General features: G+C 42.8%; 1 protein-coding gene across 1 annotated transcript in view; it reads left to right on the top strand.

Moving 5' to 3' along the window:
- RASGEF1C (RasGEF domain family member 1C) overlaps positions 1–23,097 on the top strand; it is an 81,464-nt gene that overhangs the window by 30,588 nt on the left and 27,779 nt on the right. The window contains exons 4-5 of the mRNA XM_027867183.1: positions 14,142–14,357; positions 18,600–18,674. Coding sequence (XP_027722984.1) covers positions 14,142–14,357; positions 18,600–18,674 — 291 coding nt within the window. The remainder of the gene's footprint in view (positions 1–14,141; positions 14,358–18,599; positions 18,675–23,097) is intronic.

Consider the following 23,097-nt stretch of genomic DNA (forward strand, 5'->3'; position numbering starts at 1 on the left):
GGTGTCCCCTGAGTCCGTATGCAGAGATCTCTTTCCTTCATTCCATGCCTGTTTGTTGAATTGAACCCAAGTGCCAAATGCTACTGTTTGCATTGGCAGCTGGGTGGTGCAGTAGATAGAGCACTGAAGTCAGAGTCACCATGATCGGAGTTCAGATCCATCCTCAGACACTTACTAGCTGTGTGACCCTAGACAAGTCACTTAACCTTTCCTTGCCTCAGTTTCCTCACCTATAAATGGAGATAATAATGGTACCTAATTGTAAGGATCAAATGAGGCAATATTTGAAAGCAATTTACAATCCTTAAAATGCTAATAAGTGCTAATGATGATGATGATGATGATGATGACAATGGGGACAAAGACAGCTTTGGTAGGAGTCTGCCAGACTAGGGTTAAGCAAACAGGAAATTAGTATCACATTGGAAGGACAGTCAAGGAAGCTTGCAGAAGTCAAGATGCATTTATTTAAGCACTTAATATGTGCCAGGCACTGTGCTCCATGCCAAAGGGCTCAGCAGCTGAGCCCCGGGGACAGTACAAGTAAGGAAAGCAAGGAGAATTTTGGAGTGAATTGCTTAAAAGAAGCCTGACCTCCATTTCTGTTGGTACCAAATAACAGGAGTGGATGTAGAAAGTGTCATTTGGTGTCTCTCCTCTGAAGGAGAAACTGAAAAGTCTGGAGAAATATCTTGTTCCAATGTTGAGAGACTTGCATGAATTTTTGTAGCAAAGCAAGCAGAAGACAACCATGATGTAAAGGAAAAGAATATTGAAAGACTTCAGAACTCTGATCAATGCAGGGACTGATCATGGAATATTAACTATGTCCCACTTCTCAACAGAGAGGTAGTAGGCGATAGGTACTGAAGGAGGCCACACCTCGGCCAAAGTGTGGATTTGTTTCCCTTAACTGCATTTATTTGTTACAAGGGAGTGTTTTGTTCTCTTGGTGCATGTATTTGGAGGAGTGTCATTGGAAAGTGCTAGTTAATCAACAAACATTTATTCAGAGCTTACTTTGTGCCAGGAACTAACTTACAAAAAGGAGAAAGACAATCCCTGCCTTCAAGAAGCTTACATTCTACTGAGGGAAGACAACAGATAAAAAGGAAGCTGAAAAAGAAGGGGAGGGGAGAAAGTATGGGGTGGTGAGAGAGTAGAGAAAGTCCTGTGCTTCTGGGGAGGAATGAAGACATCCTTGGCCTGGGGTTACCTCCTTAAATTGGAAGTTCTGGGAGAAACCAACCAATGAGAAAGTGAGGTCACAGGAGCAGAGGATATCTCCAGTATGAGATAGAGCCTAAGGGTAGGTAGAGTGAGCTTCCAAGAGTGATGAGGAGTCTATGTAGAGATGAGTCAGTAGTACAACCTGGAGAGAGATGAAGATATTTTAGATCAACATTTCCAAAAGAAAGGAATGCCTCTTTCTCTCCAGGTTATTGAAGAAAATGAAGTATTCCTTATTGGAATGGGGTGGGGGGGGAGTGTTTCAAAGGGTAAAGGAACCTGAAAAGACAGAAAAGGAAGCCTAACCTCTCAGAATTTTGGAGGGTGGGAGAAAGTAACTCAAAAAAGGAAGGGAAGAAAAGAGACCCTGGGATGTTTGGAGTTCTGTAATAAATACAGAGATGCTCTTTCCCATAGAAAAGGGAAGTAGATCCTAGGGGATCTCAAGAAAGAACCAAGTATGCCTTCCATTCCTCCAAAGAACTTTTTTTCCTACCCAATAATCTGATGAGAAAGAGACATTCCTTTCTTCTGGAAATGCTGTACCAATGATCTTTTTACATACCTCTCACTTCCCACCCAGATACTTACTAGCTGTGTGACCCTGGGCAAATTACTTAGCCCCATTTGCCTCAGTTTCCTCCTCTGTAACATGAGTTGGAAAAGGAAATGGCAAACCACTCCAGTATCACTGTCAAGAAACCCCAAATGAGATCACGAAGAGTTGGACGTGACTGAAAAATGACTGAACAGCAACACTTTCTTCCCAATATGAATCATTTGCACAGATCTGCAGGTTCCACCAGCGGAGGGATTCTCCTGTATTGGTCAGAGGAAACAGGCAGGGGGAGTGATAGCTGCTGACTACCTGCTTTGAGGGGCCCTGGAGTCATCATCTACCTATCTGATGTCAATCAGTCAATTAATATTTATTAAGCATTTGCTGTGTGCCAGGCACTGTGCTAAGCACTGGGGATACAAAGAAAGGCAAAAGACAGTCCCTGCCCTGAGGGCACTCCTAATCTAACACAACAAGTAAACAAAAATGTATAAGCAAGCCATATGCAAGATAAATAAGAGAGAGAAGGCACTAGAATTAGAAGAGGTTAGGAAAGACTTCCTATAGCAGATAGGATTTTTGCTGGGCTTGAAGGAAGCCAGGGAGTCCTGGCAGAAATGAGAAAGGAGAGCATTCCAAGCATGGGGAACAGCCAAAGAAATGCCTGGAGCTGAGAGGCAAGTATGTTGTTCATATCCCAGGAGAGGGAGAAGGGTGCTTTCCTCCCAGGCTGAATATTCAAGAAATTACAAAAAGACTCTCAGGATTCAGCAAATTCGATAAACACCGCCCATTTCTAGTGAATCATATACCGATAAATGATTTTGCCAGTAGGATCCTAGAAAGCATTTCTTGGAAGGATATGCAAGGAATTATTGTTCCCAAGTGGAGGACTTTGTTTGTATCCTTATTAAATTTCACGTTATTAGATTCAGTTCATCATTCTAGCTTGTCAGCATCTCTGTGGATCCATCATCTATTGTTCTTTGTGTTAGTTGTCCCTCCAAAATGTGTGTCATCTGCAAATTTGCTAAGTGTACCATCTATAGCTTCATCTAAATCATTGATAATAAAGGGTGACTAGAACAGGGTTCAGAGAGAGGTATGAGTAAACAACAGTATGCGTGAAAAAGATCTAGGGGTTTTAGTGGACTCCAAGTTTGATATGAATCAACCTTGGGACGTGGCAGCAAAACCATAGGCTGCATTTGTAAAGGTGTGGTATCTGAAGAGGGCTGGGGTGTTGATAGACCAGCTGATATCTGTCCTGGTCAGAACATATCTTAGATGTAGTAGTGGGTGCCATGTTTCTGCAAAAACATAGACAACCCAGATTATGGGCAAAGAAAGACTGCCAGAATGGTGGTAAAGGCAGCATGGCATAGTATAAAGGGCACTGGACTTGGAGATGAGAAGACTTGGGTTCAAATTCTGCATCAGATACTAGCTGTGTGACCCTGGTTTGGCAACTTAACCTCTGTGTGTCTCAGTTTCCTCTAGGTCTATGATCTCATGATGCTATGAGGATTCTGTGGAGGAACTTAGGACATTTAGCATGGGGAAGAAAGACTTATCGGGCAACATGGTAATTGTATTCAAGTATTTAGAGGTCTATCATAGAGATAGAGCACCAGCCTTGGAGTGAGGAGGGACTGAGTTCAAATCCAGCCTCAGACATTTACTAGCTGTGTGACCCTGGGCAAGTCACTTAACCCTGATTGCCTGAAAAAAAAAAAAAAAAAAGGAAAGTCTATCTTTGGGAAGAGAAATTAAGTATCTTCTGTTGACCCCAGGGAGATGAACAAGAAGCAATGAGTGAAAGTCCCAAAGAGAAAGGATGATTTAGGCTTGATATAAGGAAATACTTCTTAGCAATTACAGGTGCACAAAAGTTGGCTACACTAATTCTCCATCACTGGAGGTATTCAGGCAGAGCCTTGATGGGTCCTTATCACAGGTATTGTTGAGAAGACTCCTGCTTAGGAAAGGGCTGGACCACAGTCCTGTGACCCTGGGGATTCAACTATGAGATATTCTGACTGAAAGAGATCCATGTCTACATGGGCACTTCTCAATCAACTCTGATTTAACATGGACTTGGGCAAGAGACAGAGGAAGGGGCACCTAAGCAAGGTTGAACATGGGTGACCTGGCAGGTTAGAAGCCCAAGATGAACTGAAGCTAGTTAAGGATACAGAAAGATATCAAGAAGCATTTTCAGGTGTTTCAGCAAGGGCTTCTCTGGGAAGGATGAGCTCCCTGCTGCTGGAGTGGTACCTGAGAGAAGCACCTCTCCTTACTCATATCTTTCCTCTGTCTTCTCCAGGTAAGAGCATTGTCTTGGAAAACCAGAAATCGTAAACTGAAAGAGTGGATAGGGCACTAGAGTTGGAGTAGGGAAGATCTAGGTTCAAATCCTGCCTTGCATGCTAATGAGCTGTGTGACCCTGGGCGGGTGCCTTAACCTGAATCTCTATGTGTCCTCTGTGTATATGATCCTATGATCCCTTCTTAGTCACTGAGAATACATAAGAGGGATACATTGTCTAGGGTGTCCTGGAAGGGATGAAAGCCCAAGAAAAGGTGAAGAGATGGCAGAAAGCCCTAAATGTAGTAGAGTCTTGTGTCTGTTTATCAAGCAAAGTGTTTGCTTAGTGGATGGTAGTAAGAATCCATTCAAGTCAATAGTCAATAAATATTCATTATGTGCTATGTGCCAGGTACTGTGCTAAGTGCTAGGAATACAAAAAGAGTCCTCAGGGAGTTCACAATCTAATAGGAGAAACAACAAGCAAACAAATATGTGCAAACAGGTCATGTATAGGATAAATAGGAAGTAAATAAGAAAGGGAAGGCACTAGAATTAAGAGGAGTTAGGAAAATCTTCCTGTAGATTTTAGGAATTTTAATTGGGACTTGAAGGAAGTCAGGGAGGCAGTAGGCAGGGATGAGGAGGCAGGGCATTCCAGGCATGGGAAATAGCCAGACAATGCCTGGAACTGAGAGATGGAGTATCTTGTTCATGCAAATAGACCAGTGTTACTGAATCAAAGAGTACATGTCAGGGAGTAAGGTATAAGAAAACTGGAAATAGTAGACAGAGATTGAAGAAAGGTAATGGAGTAGGGGTGACAGAGGGGGCAGTCTGTTGGTGTAAATGGGATGGAATGGGATCACTTGAACAAGGAGAGGGGTTGGCTTTGGGAAGGAGTAAGGCTCCTTCATCATATGAAACAGGGGTGAAGGAGGAGAAAGTGGCAGAAAGAATATGAATGACATGAGAAGACGAAAGGGGAGAAGAGAGTCCTTAAATGACAGTCTGCTATATTGACCCTGAAGCTTGACCCTGAAGAAAAGAGGAGAAAATGCACCTCCTCCCCCTTTTTGCAGAGGTGTGTTTGTGTGTGTGTGTGTGTGTGTGTGTGTGTGTGTGTGTGAAACATTGCATACATTCTCAGATTTGGCTGATGTGTTGATTGGTTTTGCTAAACTTTTCCCCCCTCTCACTTTTATTCTTTGTTACAAGGAATGGCAATCTGCACAGGAGAGGCAGGAGGGGTATGTTTGGAAATTAGGATGATGGAAAAACAAAAGGGAGCAATAAAAATTAAAATGAAAACACAATCCTAGACACCATATTTTTGGAAGCCCACTGACAAATTGAGCACATTTAGAGGATGGTGACTATGAAATGAGGGATCCTGAAGCATTTTATAGGAGGATGCCTGAAAGAACTAGAGGTATTTTACACTGTTAAAAGAAGATTAGGGGTGCTAGATTCTTGGCCCCTGGGATGACAGGGTTAGCTCATGACTATAATTAAGGTCAATCAAAGGGACCTGAGAGATTAATAATAATAACAACAACAATAAGATTTATATAAGCTTTAAAGTTTACAAAAATCTTTACAAATATCTCATTTTGTCTTCACAACAACACTTGGAAGTAGATGCTATCATTACCCACATTTTCTAGATGAGAAAACTGGGACACAAAAAGTACCTCAAAGGCACAAAAAGGGTAAGTGACTTACCCAGGGTCATACTTCTAGCAAGTATCTGAGGCTGGATTTGAACTCAGCTTCTTCACGCCTCCAGGTCCAGTTTCTATCCTCTATGCCACCTAGTTGCCATAACCTTATTGATCTATCAGATGCTTAGAGGTAGCCCTGTCCCTTGGGTGAGTCTAGGACAGGGGTGAGGAACCTGCGGCTTCCAGGCCACATGTGGCCCTCTAGATCCTCAAGTGCGGCTCTTTGACTGAATCCAAACTTCACAGAACAAATCCCCTTAATAAAAGTATTTGTTCTATAAAACTTGGACTCAGTCACAAGGCTGCACCCAAGGACCTAGAAAGCCACAAGAATACAGGTTCCCCACTCCTGGACTCTAGGGTTTCCTGGGTTATCTGTTGCTCTTATTCAAAACTCCTATGGCTGGGCATGGATTTGATGGATGTAGCTTGGGGTCCTAGTAAGTCTTGGTAACATTGTCTGGTAGAACACAGGGTAGAGAGTAATTGTAGCTGGTAGATATGTCACAGAGCTCACCACCTGAGTGACAGGGAAGGAGCTTGTCATCCTCTCTGCCAGTTTCAGAGAAAGTCAATTAGTTGATGGGTTATGTATGGAAAGATAGCCAGACCTAGCCCCTATGCCAAAAAGCATTCCAGGGATAAGATGACCATCAGTCTTATACATACATTTCTTTGGCCTCCCCATGGAAGCATTGATAGTCATTCACCCAGGTAGTTATTCACCATGGGGACTGTGATATATTCAGGGTGATTACAGTGAAAAACTGAAAATGGAATCCGAAGTTCATGTGAAAGGTTATGTTCTAGGGCAGCTAGATAGTGCAGTACATAGAGCACCAGCCTTGGAGTTGGTAGGACCTGAGTTTAAATCTGGCCTCAGACATTTGGCACTTACTAGCTGTGTGACCCTGGACAAGTCACTTAACTCCATTGCCTAGCCAAAAAAAAAAAAAAAAGGCTATAAGTTATAAGTGGACAAGTGAGCTACATTGTTGTAGCAAATGCTGCCGGAGGCCATAGGGCATCTGCCCTCTTGATAACAAAATATAGCACCTGAAATGGTAGTGCTCTGGTTCATCTGCCTATCAGATTGAGGGTGACACTGTGGAAAGGTGAATCTTTCTTTACCTGAAGGGCCAGGAATAATCCAACTGAAAAATAAGAGAGAAACTGGGGGCTTCGACTGATGCAATGTGAGAGGGGAGACAACAAACCTGGAAAAAATTTCAGGATGAGTGGGTGACCTTGGTGGTGGTGAGAGGTCCAGCACCAGAGAGGAAGCAAGCCACCTGAAAGGCTCTACCATTACCAGAGTGATGTCATACCCAGGGACAGCAGAAAGTCCCTGATGAAGATTAGCAATAACCTTGCCCTGGGACAGAGGCAAGTCTGCAGGTTTGTATCAAACCTGCTCACTGGCCCACCAGGTTCTAGGCCCAGGCAAGTCCCTGTCAAGACTGGACCCACCAGCAGATATTACACCCCATGTGTGGCCATCAGAGTCCCTTGTGACATTTTGAACAGAAACCTTAGCTGTGCTGGGCAGCTATAGCAGAGGAGAAAACTGCTTACCAGACCTTGCCAGGAAAGCATACAGGAACAGTGAGAGAAATGAGAATCTATGGTATACTGACCTTCCTCCTGGTGTGGCATCAGGTTTCATAGGGAAAACAACTGGTTTTATTTTTTTAGTTCAATGTTATTCTATTTTGAGTTGTCTCCCTCCTACCTCTTCCTTCCCCTACCCCCAGCCCCATTGAGAAAGCAAGAAAAAGAAAACCCATTACAAATCTTGTTTAGTCAAGCAAAACAAATTCCTGTATTAGTCATGAGCAAAAAAGATGCTTCATTCTGCACCTTGAGACGATCATTTCTCTGTCAGGAGGTGGGTAGCATGTTTCATCATGAGTCTTCTGGAATTCTGGTTGATTATTGCATTGACTAAGTTCATAAGTCTTTCAAAATTGTTTGTCTTTACAATATTGAAACAATTGGGTTTAGAAGACATCTTATGTCCACTATTAGTGGGCCAGTGTGACTCAGGCTAAGTTGTGGCAATAACTGTGGCAATAAACAATAATTCCTGGTGATGACTTTATATTAGTCAAAGGCTTCAAAGATGTGATCATGTGTTGTCTAGTTTAACTGAACTATTTATCTCCTAAGTTGTGGCAGAATCTGTCTATAAAGGAGCCTCTCAAGAGGTTTATTATGCCAAGTGACCATGTGTTTATACACAACATATCTGCCCATAGTTTGTGATGTCCTGGAATTCAAGAGATGGTGAATTTAAGTCTGCAGAGATGAGGCAGGGAGAGGTTGGGGGGGCCATGGATCTGGTATTGGTTGACATACTAAGCAGTCCAAGGATGCTCTCTGTTCTGATGCAGGATGTCAAAGATGAGAGGTTAGCACACTCCCTCCACATGGTGTCTCCAGTCCTCATATGCAGCTTTGAGGAGGAGGAGCTCCTTCCATATCTGTTTCCTGCCTCCAATGGTCAACTTATTAGAGAAATAGGGTCATGTCCCCTGTGAAAAAAGAACCTTAAGTCTCCTGATGAACCCTTCTCCAGACAAATGTTTAAGCAGATTGGAAAATGTTGTAAAGGGCTTCAAAAGCCAAGCAAAACAGTTTGCATCTTGTTCTACAGTGAAAGGAATGGAGTTTGCTAAGCAGGGCAGTGACATAATCAGACCCATGCTTTAGGAAAATCATTTTGGCTGCTGTGTGGAGGATGAATTGAGAGGAAAGAGACCTAATGTCTTCACTTGGTTTCCATGGTACCCAGCCCTCTACTTGCAGGCAATATAAGGTAACTGATAGAGCCCTAGTCTGGGAATCAAAAGACCCAGGTTCTAACAAATGCACCATATGGGTTCCCTTCTCTGGGAATTTACCTAGCACATTCATTGTTCAGTCATTCAGTCATGTCCAACTCTTTGTGACCCCATAGACTCGTCCGTGGTGTTTTTTTGGTAAAGCTACTGGAGTAGTTTCACCATTTCCTTCTCTACTATGTCCCCATTTTACAGATGAGGAACTGAGGCAAATAGGAGTTAAGTGGTTTGCCCAGGGTCACACAGCTAATAAGTGTCTGAGGCCAGATTTGAACTCAAATCTTCCTGACTCCAGGCCTGGTGCTCTATCCACTGCACCAGGCCCATAGTAGGTGCTCAATAAATGCTCATTGAGTGAGCCTTAGTTTCTTCCTATGTAAAAAGAGAGAATAAGCACATTTGCTGTGAGATGCTATTTTCAGAGTGGCTGCCAGCCTTCAGTGCTTCTGAAACCCCACTGGCCTGCCCGCTTGTGACCTCTGTGGCTCAAACTTCAAGATGAAGGACATCGCAGGGACCACCGTGGCTTAGCTGGGAGTGGGGAGCACTTGGCAGAAGGCAGAATCAGCGGGAGACCCGGAACACTGAGACACACTATTTCTCTCCCAGCCCTCGAGGGAGAAGCGAAAGAGCAGCCCGAGAAATGTGACGGTGCAGGAGAAGCGACCGGATCCCCCTTCCTCCCTGCCTCCCCCCTGCTCCTGGGGCTGCTGCTTTGGAATTCTCCCCAAGCCACAGCTGCCTCTTACGGAATCATGAGTAATTATAGGCAGGGCTCCATTCCCCTCTTTAGAAAGCTGGAAGGATAATTAAAGCGATATCGTGGGTGTTGTGAAGATGCTGTAGTCGTGTGTGTGTGTGTGTGTGTGTGTATGTGTTTTAGAGATTTACAGTCATTTGCGTGTACTGTAATTAAAACAGTGCCAATTTAAGCAGTTCCTTCTCAGCACTCTGTTCATCTGTGAAAAACATCATCTGTAGGAAACGGTGGAAGGAGCAAACCCCCTAGAACAGAATGAAGTCAAGACCTAGAGCAGCCCTAGTGCCCTCACTGGCAGCATCACGGGGCTGGGGCTGAGGAACAGCATCATTGCCCTTTCCCAGGCCGGTTGAACGACCTCTTAAATGTTATTGATATCTTTTGTTTTACATCACTACATTTTCCACTGTATCCCTCCCATCTCAGCCTTCCCTGATAACGAATAAAAAAAGGAGATAAATAGTTCAGTTAAACTAACCAACACATGACCATATCTTTGAAGCCTTTGACTAGTATAAAGTCATCACCAGGAATTATTGTTCCTGGAGCAGATTTGGTTGGGACGGGGAGATGGGGTGGGTGACAGTGGTACAGCCACAGTGATAGAAAGTACAGAGATAAGGTAGCCTGTTCCCCAGAGATTCTGGTCTATACCCACGTGGGAATTAGTAGGGAAAGTGGGTCCTAGGAGAAGGGTAGTACCTTGGGGACAGTGGCATTATATAGTAGAGGATTATGAGGCAAGGCAAGACATGGGGACAATGGTCACTGTGGGGAGAAAGCATCCATCCATTTCAGCAATTGTGGCCAAAACCCCAATCACCTTGTACTAGTTATGGCTCTATATTAGTGTGAGCTTGGGCTGTATGCAGCTCTGAATGAAGCTCTCAGTCTTGGCTATTAGCCTCAATTAATTCCTTTCTGACCCTCTCAGCTTGAAGAAATCTGTCTTCTCTGAGACCCCATAGCACTTTGCTCACAGTTCTCTATCTGTGCCTTATTGCTATTACCAAAAAAAAAAAAAATTCAATGTTAATTGTTGTCTTTTTTTTATTTCACCATAATTTTCTCCAGTGTACTTCCCCTCCCCCTTTCAGAGAGCCATCCTATATAACAAATAATATTTTGAAAGAAAATAAGAAGTGGTTTTTTAAAACCCAGCATAAGTAATTAATACATAGAAAAAGTCTACACTCATGGACCTCCCGTTGGTGCAGAGGGGTGGAGTGCGAGATGTCTTCTATCTCTTCTTTCAAGCCGTGCTTGTTCTTTGTCATTTGCAATTAATTCACTTTTGATTTTTTTTGTGTGTGTGCTTGTTCTTTCCATTTACATTGATGTAATTATTGTATATATTTTAATGTAGCTCTTTCCATCCTTCTCTGTATTCAACATATTTGTCATGCACAGTCATATTCCATTACCTTCATGTAACACAATTTGTTTAGTCATTCCCAATCAATGGGCATCTACTTAGTTTCCAATTCTTGCTATCCCAAATTGTGTTGCTATAAATATTTTGGTATATATGGGGACTTTCTCCTTATCAATGAATTCCTTGGGGCATGAACCTCCTACTGGAATCTCTGGGTCATAGGATATGGACATTTTATTCACTTTACCCGAACAATTCCAAATTATTTTCCAAAATAGTTGTACTGATTCACAGCTCCATCTGCAACTTACTAATGGAATTGTCTTCTCTCAGCCCTTCCGACATTGACTATCTCATCTTTTTGTCTTCTTTGCCAATTTCCTTTCCTATCACTATTACGCTGCATTTGTAGCTTAGTTTTCTGGGTGCTGATTCGGCCAGGCTGGAAAATGTCACATTCCTGCTCAAAAACATTGAATAGTTCTCCATTGCCTTGTGAATAAAGACCAAGCTCCTCATCCTCTAGACATTCAAAGCCTCTCGCAGCCTGGTACTACAGCCGCTTCATACTAGATCACTTCAACCCTAGACCTCCCACAACTGAAGCACCCTCTGCCTCCAAGACCCTCCTTTACTCTCCGCCATTACAGCTCCTACCAGAACCTCCTAAATGGAGGGTATTCCTACCAACCATCCCTTCATTTCCCACCAGGTTGCTCTCCCTTTTCAGCTTCCTTTTATGTGTTTTCTTCCACATTAGATTGTAAGCTCATTGAGGGTAGGGACAATTTTATTATGCTTGTATCTGTATTCCCAGCACTTAGCACAGTGCTTGGTCCACAGTAAGCTCTTAATGAATGCTTGCTGATTGACTAATTGGTGCCACCCAGCCTTTCAAGCTTTCCCTTCTACCTATGCTTTCCTCTACCTAAACTTGTCTCCTCTTCCCCTACCTCCATATCTTTGCTTGTGCTGTGCCTTACACTTTGAAATACCACCTCTATTTCAGCTTGTGGATACCTTTTCAATCCTTCCAAGTGTCCCTTCCTTTGTCAAGGTTCCCTGAGCCTCAGCCAAATGTCATCAGCTATGAAAATCACCTTCTACACAAAGGTACACAAAAGTGAAAGTAGCAAACCTCACAGATCCTAAAATGGCCATTAAGGCCTTGAAGGGCCTAGACCAGAAGCCCACAAAACTCCCAAATGCATCCCAAATCAGATTAAAATGTTACTGGGAAATATTTACAAAATAAATACAAATGCAATTTACTATTGTTCAGTTGTTCAATCACGTCCGGCTCTTTATGATCTCATGAACAATAGCACAAACATGCTGTCCATGGAATTTTCTTGGCAAAGGTCATGGAGTGGTTTGTCATTTCCTTCTCCAGTGGATTTAGGTAAACAGAGGTTAAGTGACTTGCCCAGGGTCACACAGCTAGTGTCTGAGGTCAGATTTGAACTCAGCTCTTTCTGTTGCAATACAATATAGATAATGTTAATTTATGGTTTTCTAACTCAGGATGCTGCTAGCAGGGATCTCTTCCTATTTGAATTCGATACCACTGGCCTGTACAACCCTCAGTTGATTTAACTACACTTTAAAATCTCTTTATGTCCTTTATTTTTGGCCCAGTTCTGTGATTATCACATCATTATAGGGAGCTTCTAGTAAAGAAATACCCTTCACTATGCAGGGTGGCAACTCAGTAGAACTTCCAGTTGCCTTGGGGCACTGAGATGGTAAGTGACTTGGCCAGGGTCACAGAGCTAGTGCATGGCAGAGGTGGGTCTTGAACCTGGGTCTTTGCTGACCCCCTATGTCCACTGTCCCGCACTCTCCTTATTCACTCTTTATATTCTGATTTGTCTTACGTTGATTTTTTTACATCTTCACATTTATTTATCACGTTTATTTTCCTGATTGAGCTCCTGGAGGCCCAGAACCATGTCTTACATATCTTTGCATTCCCAGCACCTTGCACTGGCTCCTTTGTGTTTGCTGGATGTTGAACAAATGACTGTCATCTCCTCACTGGTCTGTGAGCTCCATACGCTGCCTTCTCTTCCTCTCTGTGTTCTCCATAGCACAGCCCAGCACAGGGTCCTGCACCGAGCAGGTGACCAGGAAGCATCTAAGGGATGAATGAATGAGTGAATGAATGAATGAGTCCTGGTCTTGCTCTGGAGTTCTTTAGGGGCCCAGGGGCAGGCAGCTGCCTGATGAAGATAAACTGTTCTCAGCACTCTGCCATTCCCTGGTAACAATGGTGACAGTGAATAAAAAAGGCTTACATGTTGGGCTTCTGGATTGAAGCTCGACCTCAAGACCCTTTTTTTGCCTCTTTTCTGGGGGAATTGCAAGCCTCCCTGGAAACCTCAAAGAAATGCTGAGGGGAAGCAATTCCCATGGCTGATTGACCACATGGCAACGTGGGGCTAACAGAGAGGAGGATGCGGGAGCCGCAGACTCTTGGATACCTGCTCGAGACTGTCTGCTTATTGCCTGTGAGCTCCCAGCTGTCCATGATGTCGCCAAAAAAAAAGCCAGCACATTGAAAAACTGGTGATAAGAAAAACAGATGCCTTAGACCAGTTTTGTCAAACTCAAAGAGAAAGGAGGGGTCATGACTGTATATTAACTTAGTTTTAAAAGGTAACATTGTCTATGTTTTATTGGCTTTTCATTTATTTTGTTAATATTTCTAGGTTACATTTTAACCTGGTTGGGGCTTCTCATTCAGGAGTGTTGGGGACTGCATGTGACCTGGGACCATGGGTTTGACACCTCTGCTTAGACATTACAAAACAAATTCCAGTGCTGTGGTTTGGGCTTTGGACTCGTCAGTATCTAGGTTTCATTTTTTTTTTAAATCAAAGGACTTACAGCTTTCAATTCACCAGGATGAAAATTGTCTCCTTTCCTCCTTAAGAGATTTTTGTTCAGGGATGCTCTGAATCCTCCAATTCTCTGCACCCATTTCCACGAGATGTCTTTCGGTTTCCTCTATTAGCACAATAATCAGGTCTTGGGACTCTAAGTATCATGCACTTTCTGCTGTGCCACAATTTTGCTGAAGATAGACTCCGAGCTAAGTTAGGAATGTTCTAGGGCTAGAAAATTGTCTCAAGTATCTGATCATCCCCGGGGTCCCTTCCAGCTTTAAAATTCTGTAATCCTATGATTGCCGAAGTATGTTTCTTCATCTCTTGTTTTCCCCTTTTCTCTTCTCTACTTCTTCCTTCTCTTCCTCTCCCCTTTCTCATTCTTTTTATCCCTTCCCTTTTCCCCCCTCTCCCTATTCCCTTTCCCCTCTCTCTTTCTCTTCCCTTCCTTCAGGCTTACTGGAAAAGGATGAATCAACTCCTGCAGGCACTGAATCAGAAGCTTGCCACGCTTAGCCACGGACAGGAAGGTCTAGTCAAAATCAATGCCACTGTTTCAGATAAGCTTGTCTCTTTTAAGACGAAGCCTCCTCCCTCAATTCAGCGAGAGATCCTGAGCGTCTGCAGTGACCCTTACACTCTGGCCCAGCAACTGACCCATGTAGAACTGGTAAGTGGAATCCCTGGCCCACTGGGAGTTTTTCACAAGGTTTGCAACGAGCTCCAGAAATTATTTTCTGTCTGGGTGGGGAGATATATACCCTTCCTGCAGCTTGGGTGTGGAATCATTGCTCTTTTCAGTTTCTGCAGAATGGTGGAGTTTGAGGCACAACTAGGAGGTCTAGTTTAGGGGTAGGGAACCTTCGACCTCGAGGTCACATATGACCCTCTAGGTCCTTAAGTGCAGCCTTTTGATTTCATCCAAACTTCACAGAACAAATGCCCTTAATAAAAGGATTTGTTCCCCCTGGTCTAGTTGAAATGAAGAGTGAAGAGCAGTGGAGTGAAGAAAACTTGAGTTCAGCTACGACCTTGAGCAAGTCACTAAACCACTCTAAGCCTCAGTTACCTCATCTACAAAATCAGGCTAATGACAGACTCTACCTCAGGGTTGTTGTGAGAATCAAATGAGAGAGCATATTAAAGCATTTTGCAAACCTTCAAGTGCAGTAGAAATGCTAGGTACCAGTTATTAATAATAATAATAAATCTGAACCTACCAACAAGTAATGGAATTGTCTCCAAAGTCTAATTTTCATTTCATTTTTTTCTCTTTTTTTTCCCCCGAGGCAATGGGATTAAGTGACTTGCCCAGGGTCACACAGCTAGTAAGTGTTATGTGTCTGAGGTTGGATTTGAACTCAGGTCCTCCTGAAACCAGGGCTAGTGCTCTATCCACTGCGCCACCTAGCTGCCCCTAATTTTCATTTCAGAAAGGTGGAAGAGATACTATAGGTCCCACCTCATTTCTTTACGTAGCAATTCTAGAAATTTAGCCTTTGATCCATTTTGCACCAGAGATACAAAAGGGCTCGTTGAACCTCCAAGCAATCAGGTTTCCAGCCCCAGGCCTGCCATTCCCTAGGTGTGTGAACCTGAATAAATCCCTTTCCTTCTCTAGGACTCAGTTTCCTTCTCTGTAAAATGAAAGAGTTGGACTAGATGACAATAGCTAGCATTTATAGAACACTCTAAGGTTTAAAAAGAGCAGTACATGTGTTGTCTCATTTAGACCCTTGAGATTCCTTCCAACTGTAGCCCTCTCTATACGTCCAGAAGAAGGGAATGGAATGGATAGCAGGTTCTTCCAGAGGAGACGTCACTCATAGCAGATTCCTCTTCTTTCAGAGACCAACAGTAGAATCCTGCAGAATCCTGGCTTTGAACAGGCTGATTGCTTATGTTCAGTCTTAAGTTTTAAACTCTGACATGTCTTGAGCCCCCCAGTATTTCTGTAAATGCTGTTACTATACTCCTTATAGGGGAGAAGAGAGTGTTTCCTCCTGAGGTCTCCTTCCCCATAGGCAGTAAGTATTCCAGTGCTCAGCCTCTGTGGGGTTTGGAGTTCTGCAAATGTGCCCACCAAGCCAGAGCGGAGGTTTCTGGAAGCCCAGAATCACACCAACTGGGGCATTTCTCTTCCTAGAGGCATCTGCAAAAACGCATGCTGGAAAAACCATTCAGTTACTCCATCTAGTATCAGTTCTTTGTCCCCCTCCCCAAGATTAGGAGTCAAGATGTATTAATAATGAGAGGAAAAATTGTCATGTATAAAGGAATTTAAACTTCACAACATGCTTTACATGCATGCACTGTGTCATTTCAACTTCGAAACCCTGTGAGGTGGGTACTAAAGGTACTATTGTCCCTATTTTATAGATGAGGAAACTGAGGCTGGAGTGGGAGTAGGGGAGTAACTTGTCCACAGTCACACTGGTGTCAGAGGTAGGATTTAAATGCAGATTTTCCTAACTCCAAATCTGACCTGGTCACTATTTCATGTGTCTGCCCAGTTATCTGTGCAAAGGAATTATCTCTTCTCTCTCTGTCTCTCTGTCTCTCTCTCTCTTCTCCCTCTCTTTTTTCCCTCTTTTTCCTTCTCTCTTTCCTCTCCTTCTCTCTCTCTCCCTCTTTTTTCCTCCCTTCCTTCTCTCTCTCTCTATCCCTTCTCTCTGTCCCTCTCTGTCCCTCTCTGTCTCTCTCTGTCTCTCTGTCTCTGTCTCTCTCACACACACACACACACTCACTCACATGTACACTTACATATGTGTGCACACCCTAACCCTCCAATGATGAACCAATGCAGTTTGGGAAAGAGAGCTTGTTGAATGCCATTTTTATTCAGCTAACCGGCATGTTGACAGGTGTCCCTCCCAGAGCAGAGCCCTTCTTGGGGGGGCCACGGTGACACTGGTTCACTTTCTCAAGTCTCTGGCCATTACAGGGCACTTGGTGATCATTGTCTTATTTGACAGCAGAGTAAAGTGTGGAGGTTTATTAGTATCTCAAAGGCCCTCTGTCATACTGGCCAAATTAAACACTGCATCTGCCACAAAAGGCCTATAGGGCAAATTGTAGGTGTGTATGTGTGATAAGGTATATGTCTGTAGAGGCAAGAAAGGGGTAGTGTGTGATACTGAAGAGGACTCAGGCTCAGGCAGGGAGGCCGGTATCTGAATCTCTCTCCCAATACTTTCTAGTTGGGTGACGGTGGGGCAAGTCCCTTAACCTCACTCTTCCTTATTCAGTAGGCTTCCTATCACCTCCAGGAGCAAATACAAAATGCTCTGTTTGGCATTCAAAGCCCTTCATACCCTAGCACCTTCTACCTTTCCTGTCTTCTTGTCCTTTGCTCCCTGACTCACGCTCTTTGGTTCAGTGACACCGGCCTCCTGCTTGTTCCGTCTTGGCTCAAGACATTCTCTCTGGCTGTTCCTCATACCGAGAATGCTCTCTTTCCTCCACTCTCACCTCCCTGGCTTCCTCTAAGTCCCAACTAAAATCCCACCTTCTACAGGAAGCCTTCCCCAACCCCTCTTAATTCCAGTGCTTTTCCTATTTTAATAATTTCCTATTTATCCTATATGTGGCTTGCTTTGTGTTATTTGTTTGCAGGTTGTCTCCCCCATTAGATTGAAAGCTCCTTGAGGGAAGGCACTATCTTTTGCCTCTGTTTGCATCCCCAGCACTTAGCACAGTGCCTGGCATATAGTAGGTGCTTAATAAATATTTCAAGGTAGCTAGGTGACCCAGTAGATAGAATGTCAGGCCTGGAGTCAGAAAGACCTGAGTTCAAATCCGGCCTCAGGCAGTTACTAGTTGTGTGACTTCGGGCAAGTTATTTAACCTTGTTTGCCTCAATTTCCTCAACTATAAAATGAGCTAGAGAAAGAAATGGCAAAACCACTATAGTGTCTTTACCAAGAAAACCCCAGTTGGGATCACAAAGAGTAGGACATGACTTAACAACAACCACAAATAAATGTTTATTGATTGAATCGAATGAGCATAATTTTCTTAATCTGTAAAATGGGGTTAATAATACCTGGAGTTACCACAAAAGGTACCTACCGCACAAGATTGTTATGAGGCTCAAATGAGATAATATATGTGTCGTGGCAGTTGAACTGATCTAGTTGGGCCATCCCGGAGTGGTCGCTCTAAGCCAGTGATGTCAGAACTCAAATAGAAAAGCAGCCACCTATCTGTACATAAGGATCCCTGCTGGTCACATACCAACTTAGTTTTAAAATGTAATGTTCCCTATGTTTTACTGTATTTTAAAATTTATATTGCTAACTATTTCCCAATTATATTTTTATCTGGTTTGGTTGCACTCAGGAGCCTTGGGGCAGCATATTTAACATATCTGCTGTAGGCCATCTCAACCTCTGCAGTGCTCCTCCCCTAGTTCATTCAACCTCCACTACAATGTAAAATGCTCTATAAATAGAAATTATAAATATATATTATATATGATATAAATGCTCTATAAAAATAAATCTGTGGTTGTTGATAATGATGATGATGAAGTAACAGATTTGCTAAAGTGGTCACTGGCTTGGTCAGCTCAGAAACCTGTCTGTGTCTGTCTGGGCAGCAGGGTGGTGCAAATGTGGGCAGGCAGCTGGCCTGGGAGCACAGGCTGCTCCTTCCCAGCCCTACGCCCACCCCCAGCATACGGTAAATGAGGCCCAGGCTAATCTTGGCAGATCATGAGGGTAAATGAGAGGCTTTCCCTAATGCCTGTTTCCAGATTGATCAGACTGGACACAGGAAGTTGAGAGGACAGTGGTGCGGGGCACATGGCCTGCACAAAGATTTCTGAGTCCGACAGTGGTGTCAGCATCGGTGACCCTGGCTCTATCAGTCCTGAGCCCTGGGGCTCCTCTGCTTCTCCTTCTCTTTCCAGGAAAGGCTGAGTCACATTGGACCTGAAGAATTTGTCCAGGCTTTTGTGCATAAAGATTCTTTGGACAGCACAAAGGTAAGAGGGCATTCCTTCCTTCCTCTTTCTCCTCCCCTCCCCCCCCCAAATAATAATATTAGTGTCTCTATTTTGTACAAGGCCTTGTCATAGGAATTGTAGATTTCTTTAGGAAAGGGTTTTTTAACTCGGTGTCTATGAACTTATCTTTTAAATATTTTGATACCTATCAGGGTGACTCAATGGATAGAGTGTCGAGTCTGGAGTCAGGAAGATCTGAGTTCAAATCCAGCCTCAGACATTCACTAACTGTGTCACTTAACATCTGTTTGCCTCAGTTTCATTATCTGTAAAATGGGGATACCTGCTTCTCAGGGTTGTTGTGAAGATCTAATGAAATAATATTTATAAAGTGCTTAACACAGTGCCTGGCACATGGTAGGGGCTATGTAAATGCTAGCTATCATCATCATTATTATGTTTCACTGTAATTGGTTTCTTTTATAATTCTATCAACTTTGTTTTATGCATTTAATAATATTATTCTGAGAAAGGGACCATAAGTTTCTGCCAAAGGGCTACATAGTACAAAAAAAAAGGTTAAGAACTCATGTTCTAGGAAAAGGACCTTGGAACTATCACTTCAACTTGTTCCATGGGAGCAAAACATCCTAGGGTCATATTGACCTCTATGTCTATGTGTCACAAGACTCTGTATCCTAGGCATGATGCAATGAGAAGAACCTCAGACTAGCTAGGCATCAAGACACCTGGATTTTAGTCAGCAACTCATTTATTTCATGGGTCTCAGTTTTCACATCTATAAAATAAAGGGGTTGAATTAGATGATTTATGAGGACCTTTCCAGCTCTGATATTTTGGTGGGCAACAAGGTGACACAGTGGATAGAGCATTGGACTTAAGAGTCAGAAGGCCTGAGTTTGAATCCCGTGTCAGACATGTATTAGCCATGGAACCCTAGACAAGTTAGTGACCCTTTCTCAGCCTCATCTATAAAACGGGGATCATAAAAGCATTTACCTCGTGGGGTTGTTGTGAGGATCAGATTAGGTAAAGTAGCTAAGTGCTTTGTGAACCTCAAAGCACAATATAAATGCTATGCGGGTAGATTTCTGACCCAGAGAAAAGTAGGCTGTTTGGGGTAGGACTAGGAAGTAGATATGGCCTAGGAGCAGAAGGAGCCTCATGTCAGTGTGTAAAGACCTGCAGTCACAACCATAGTAACCCTGACGGTACCTGTCCCCTTCAACACCTTATAAAGAAGACATTTGCACAGAAAGAAGCTCAGTCATTGAGCTGGAAAGGTAGCATGGTGTATCTGCGTCTTAACTTCAGTCCTATCCCTAGGTCCGCCACTAGGGAAGGGGAAGAGAAGGGAGCGAACATTTATTAATCACCTACTGCGCCAGGCACTGGGCTGAGTGCTTTACCAATGTGATCTTATGTGATTCTCACAACAACCTCGTGACGTAGGGGCTATTATTATCCCCATTTCACAGATTAGGAAACCAAAACTGATTGAGATGTAACTTACCCAGGGCCACACAGCTAGTACATGTCCAAGGTAGGATTAAAACTCAAGTCTTCCTGACTCCAGGCCCATTTCTCCATACACTGTGACACTGGGATGTGGGATCTTGGACCATCCTCTCCCCACTCTGGGCCTCGGTTTCCCTCCTGAGAGCGTTACCTAGATCCTCTAATGGCCCTTCCAGGCTGATGTTCTGTGATTCTCTTGTTATAACGGAGTGTTGAAACTGGGCCTCAGTTTCCTCATCGGTAAAATGTTGGGTTTGGACTAGATGACCTTTAGGGCCCCTTAGACCTCTGTCTCATTGATCTTGTTAGTCCCCCAGCCTAACCCTAACCCTAACACTTGCTCTTAAAAAAGAAAATCAATTTCACTTTAAATTAAATCGTTTGTGTACACAGTTGCCCTCTAGTGGCTACTTTAAGATACATACAAATACAAAAAAAGGATAAAGACCTACTGAAAGCACTAGACATTAAAATTAACACTATTCATTTGTTCATTCACTTAAGAAATGTTTCCTGAGTCTCTGTTACATTCAGGACCCTGTGTTGGTCACAGGGGAGATACAAAGATGAGTAAAGCATGGCATCTGTGATCTTCTGATCTCTCTTAATCATATGGTTTCTGCCTTTATGGAGCTCACCACCTGGGAACCACAATATTAACAATAACAATAGTACTAATAGTAATAGTTAGCATTCAGGCAGTGCTTTATGGTTTGAAGAGCACTTTACAAATAATATCTCAGTTTTTCCTCACAACAACCCTGGGAGAGAGGTTGTGCTATTATTATCCTCATTTTATAGTTGAAGAAACTGAGGCAGCAGAGATTAAGTAACTTGCCCAGGGTCACTTCTATTAAGTATCTGAGGTCACATTTGAACTCAAGTCTTGACCACTGTGCCACCTAGTTGGTAGGGGGGAAATATGGATACAAATCAGATACAGGTTTGCTATACTGCAGAGTATCGTAACCTTCAATGACTCGTGATTATATATCATAGAAAGCCCCAAACTCTCTAACCTGGGGGCCTTCTACAGTTTAGCCTCAACCTACTTTTCAAGTCTTATTTCTCACTACCTTCCTTTATTCACTGAACTGCTTCAACCAAATTGGATAATTTGACAGTCTTGAATACATCAGTTGCATTCTATTCCCTCCTTCTAGGACTCTCCTTCCTCCCACTTTTCTATTCCCTACCTTCCATCCCCAGTCTTCACCTGCTGAAATTTTGCCCATTTTCCAAGGACTAACCCAAAAGTCTTCTCCTCCATGAAACCTTCCCTGGTCTCATCAGTCAGAAGTTGTCTTCACTTTCCTTTCTCTTCTTATAGTGCAGTAGTTCTCAAAGTGTGGTTCATGGACTCCCGAGGGTTCCTGAGACCCATTCAGAGGGTCCTCTAGGTCAAAACTGTCTTCAGAATTATACTGTTATTTGCCTATTAAAATACTCTTCCTCCTTCCATCAAAGTATCTATTTGAGACTGAATTTTCTTCATATACTTCAACTTAATGTATTGCAACAGATTACAGGAGGAGATAGGAGAATCCAGTTGTTTTCTAGTCCAGAAGTACTTCTGACTTTATGCTCATTCCTCTTAAACCTAAGCCAGCATTAAAGAGATTTGCAAAAAATGAGTATAAACAATGCCACTTATCACACTAATTTCTTGATTTGGGGAAATACGTTTTTCATAAAAATATGTTATTTATATAACAGAATGGATTTATTGCTATGTAATGAGTTTATAAAATTTTTAAATGACCAGTTAATAAATGAGTTAATAAAATTTTTAATTTTCCAATGTGGCAAGTATCAATAGATATTTGTGAAATAAAACAAAAGCTCTTTGAGGTCCTCAGTAATCTTTAAGAGCATAAAGGGATCCTGAGTTTGAAAACTTTGAGAACCACTGACTGGCACAGAGATACAGTGGGACCTCTCTGTTGTGGTTATCACAATGGGACTTATCTTTATTACCTATTTGTGTTCTTTTCTTATCTCCCCACTATGATAGTAAATTCTTTAAGGGTAAGCCTTCTATCTTTATCATCACTGTATCCTTCTTATCCAGTAGCACAAAGCCTTGCACAGAGTTGGGCACTCAGTAAATGTTTGTTCAGTGAATAAGTCACCAAATAAGGCAGAGACTTGAATGAAGTGGCATTTTTTAAAAAATTAATTTATTTTTAGTTTTCAACATTCACTTCCATAAGCTTTTGAGTTTTAAATCCCCCCCCACTTCCTCCCTCTCTAAGACAGTGTGCAATCTGGCATAGGCTCTACATGTACATTCCTATTAAACATATTTTCACATTAGTCATGTTGTAAAGAAGAATTAGAACCAATAGGAGGACCCACAAGAAAGAAGAAACAAAACAGAAGAAAAAAAAGAGCAAATAGTATGTTTTGATATGCATTCAAACTCCATAGTTCTTTCTCTGGATGTGGATAGCATTTTCCATCATGAGACTTTTGGAGATGTCTTAGATCCTTGCATTGCTGAGAAGGGCTAAGTCTATCAAAGTTAGTCATCACACAACATGGCTGTTACTGTGTATAACGTCCTCCTGGTTCTGCTCACTTCACTCAGCATCAGTCCATACAAGTCTTTCCAGGTTTTTCATTTCTTATAACACAATAGTATTCCATTACATTCATATACCACAACTTGCTCATCCATTCCCCAATTGATAGGCATCCTCTCAATTTCCAATTCTTTGCCACACAGAAAGAGCTGCTATATATATTTTTGTATATGTGGGTCCTTTTCACATTTTTATGATCTCTTTGGGATACAATCCCAGAAGTGGTATTGCTGGGTCAAAGGGTATGCACATTTTTATAGCCCTTTGGGCATAGCTCCAAATTGCTCCCCAGAATGGTTGGATCCGTTCACACCTCTACCAACAATGCATTAGTGTTC

Source organism: Vombatus ursinus, unplaced genomic scaffold, assembly GCF_900497805.2.
Source record: "Vombatus ursinus unplaced genomic scaffold, bare-nosed wombat genome assembly UNPS02014785.1, whole genome shotgun sequence".
Lineage (NCBI taxonomy): Eukaryota > Metazoa > Chordata > Mammalia > Diprotodontia > Vombatidae > Vombatus > Vombatus ursinus.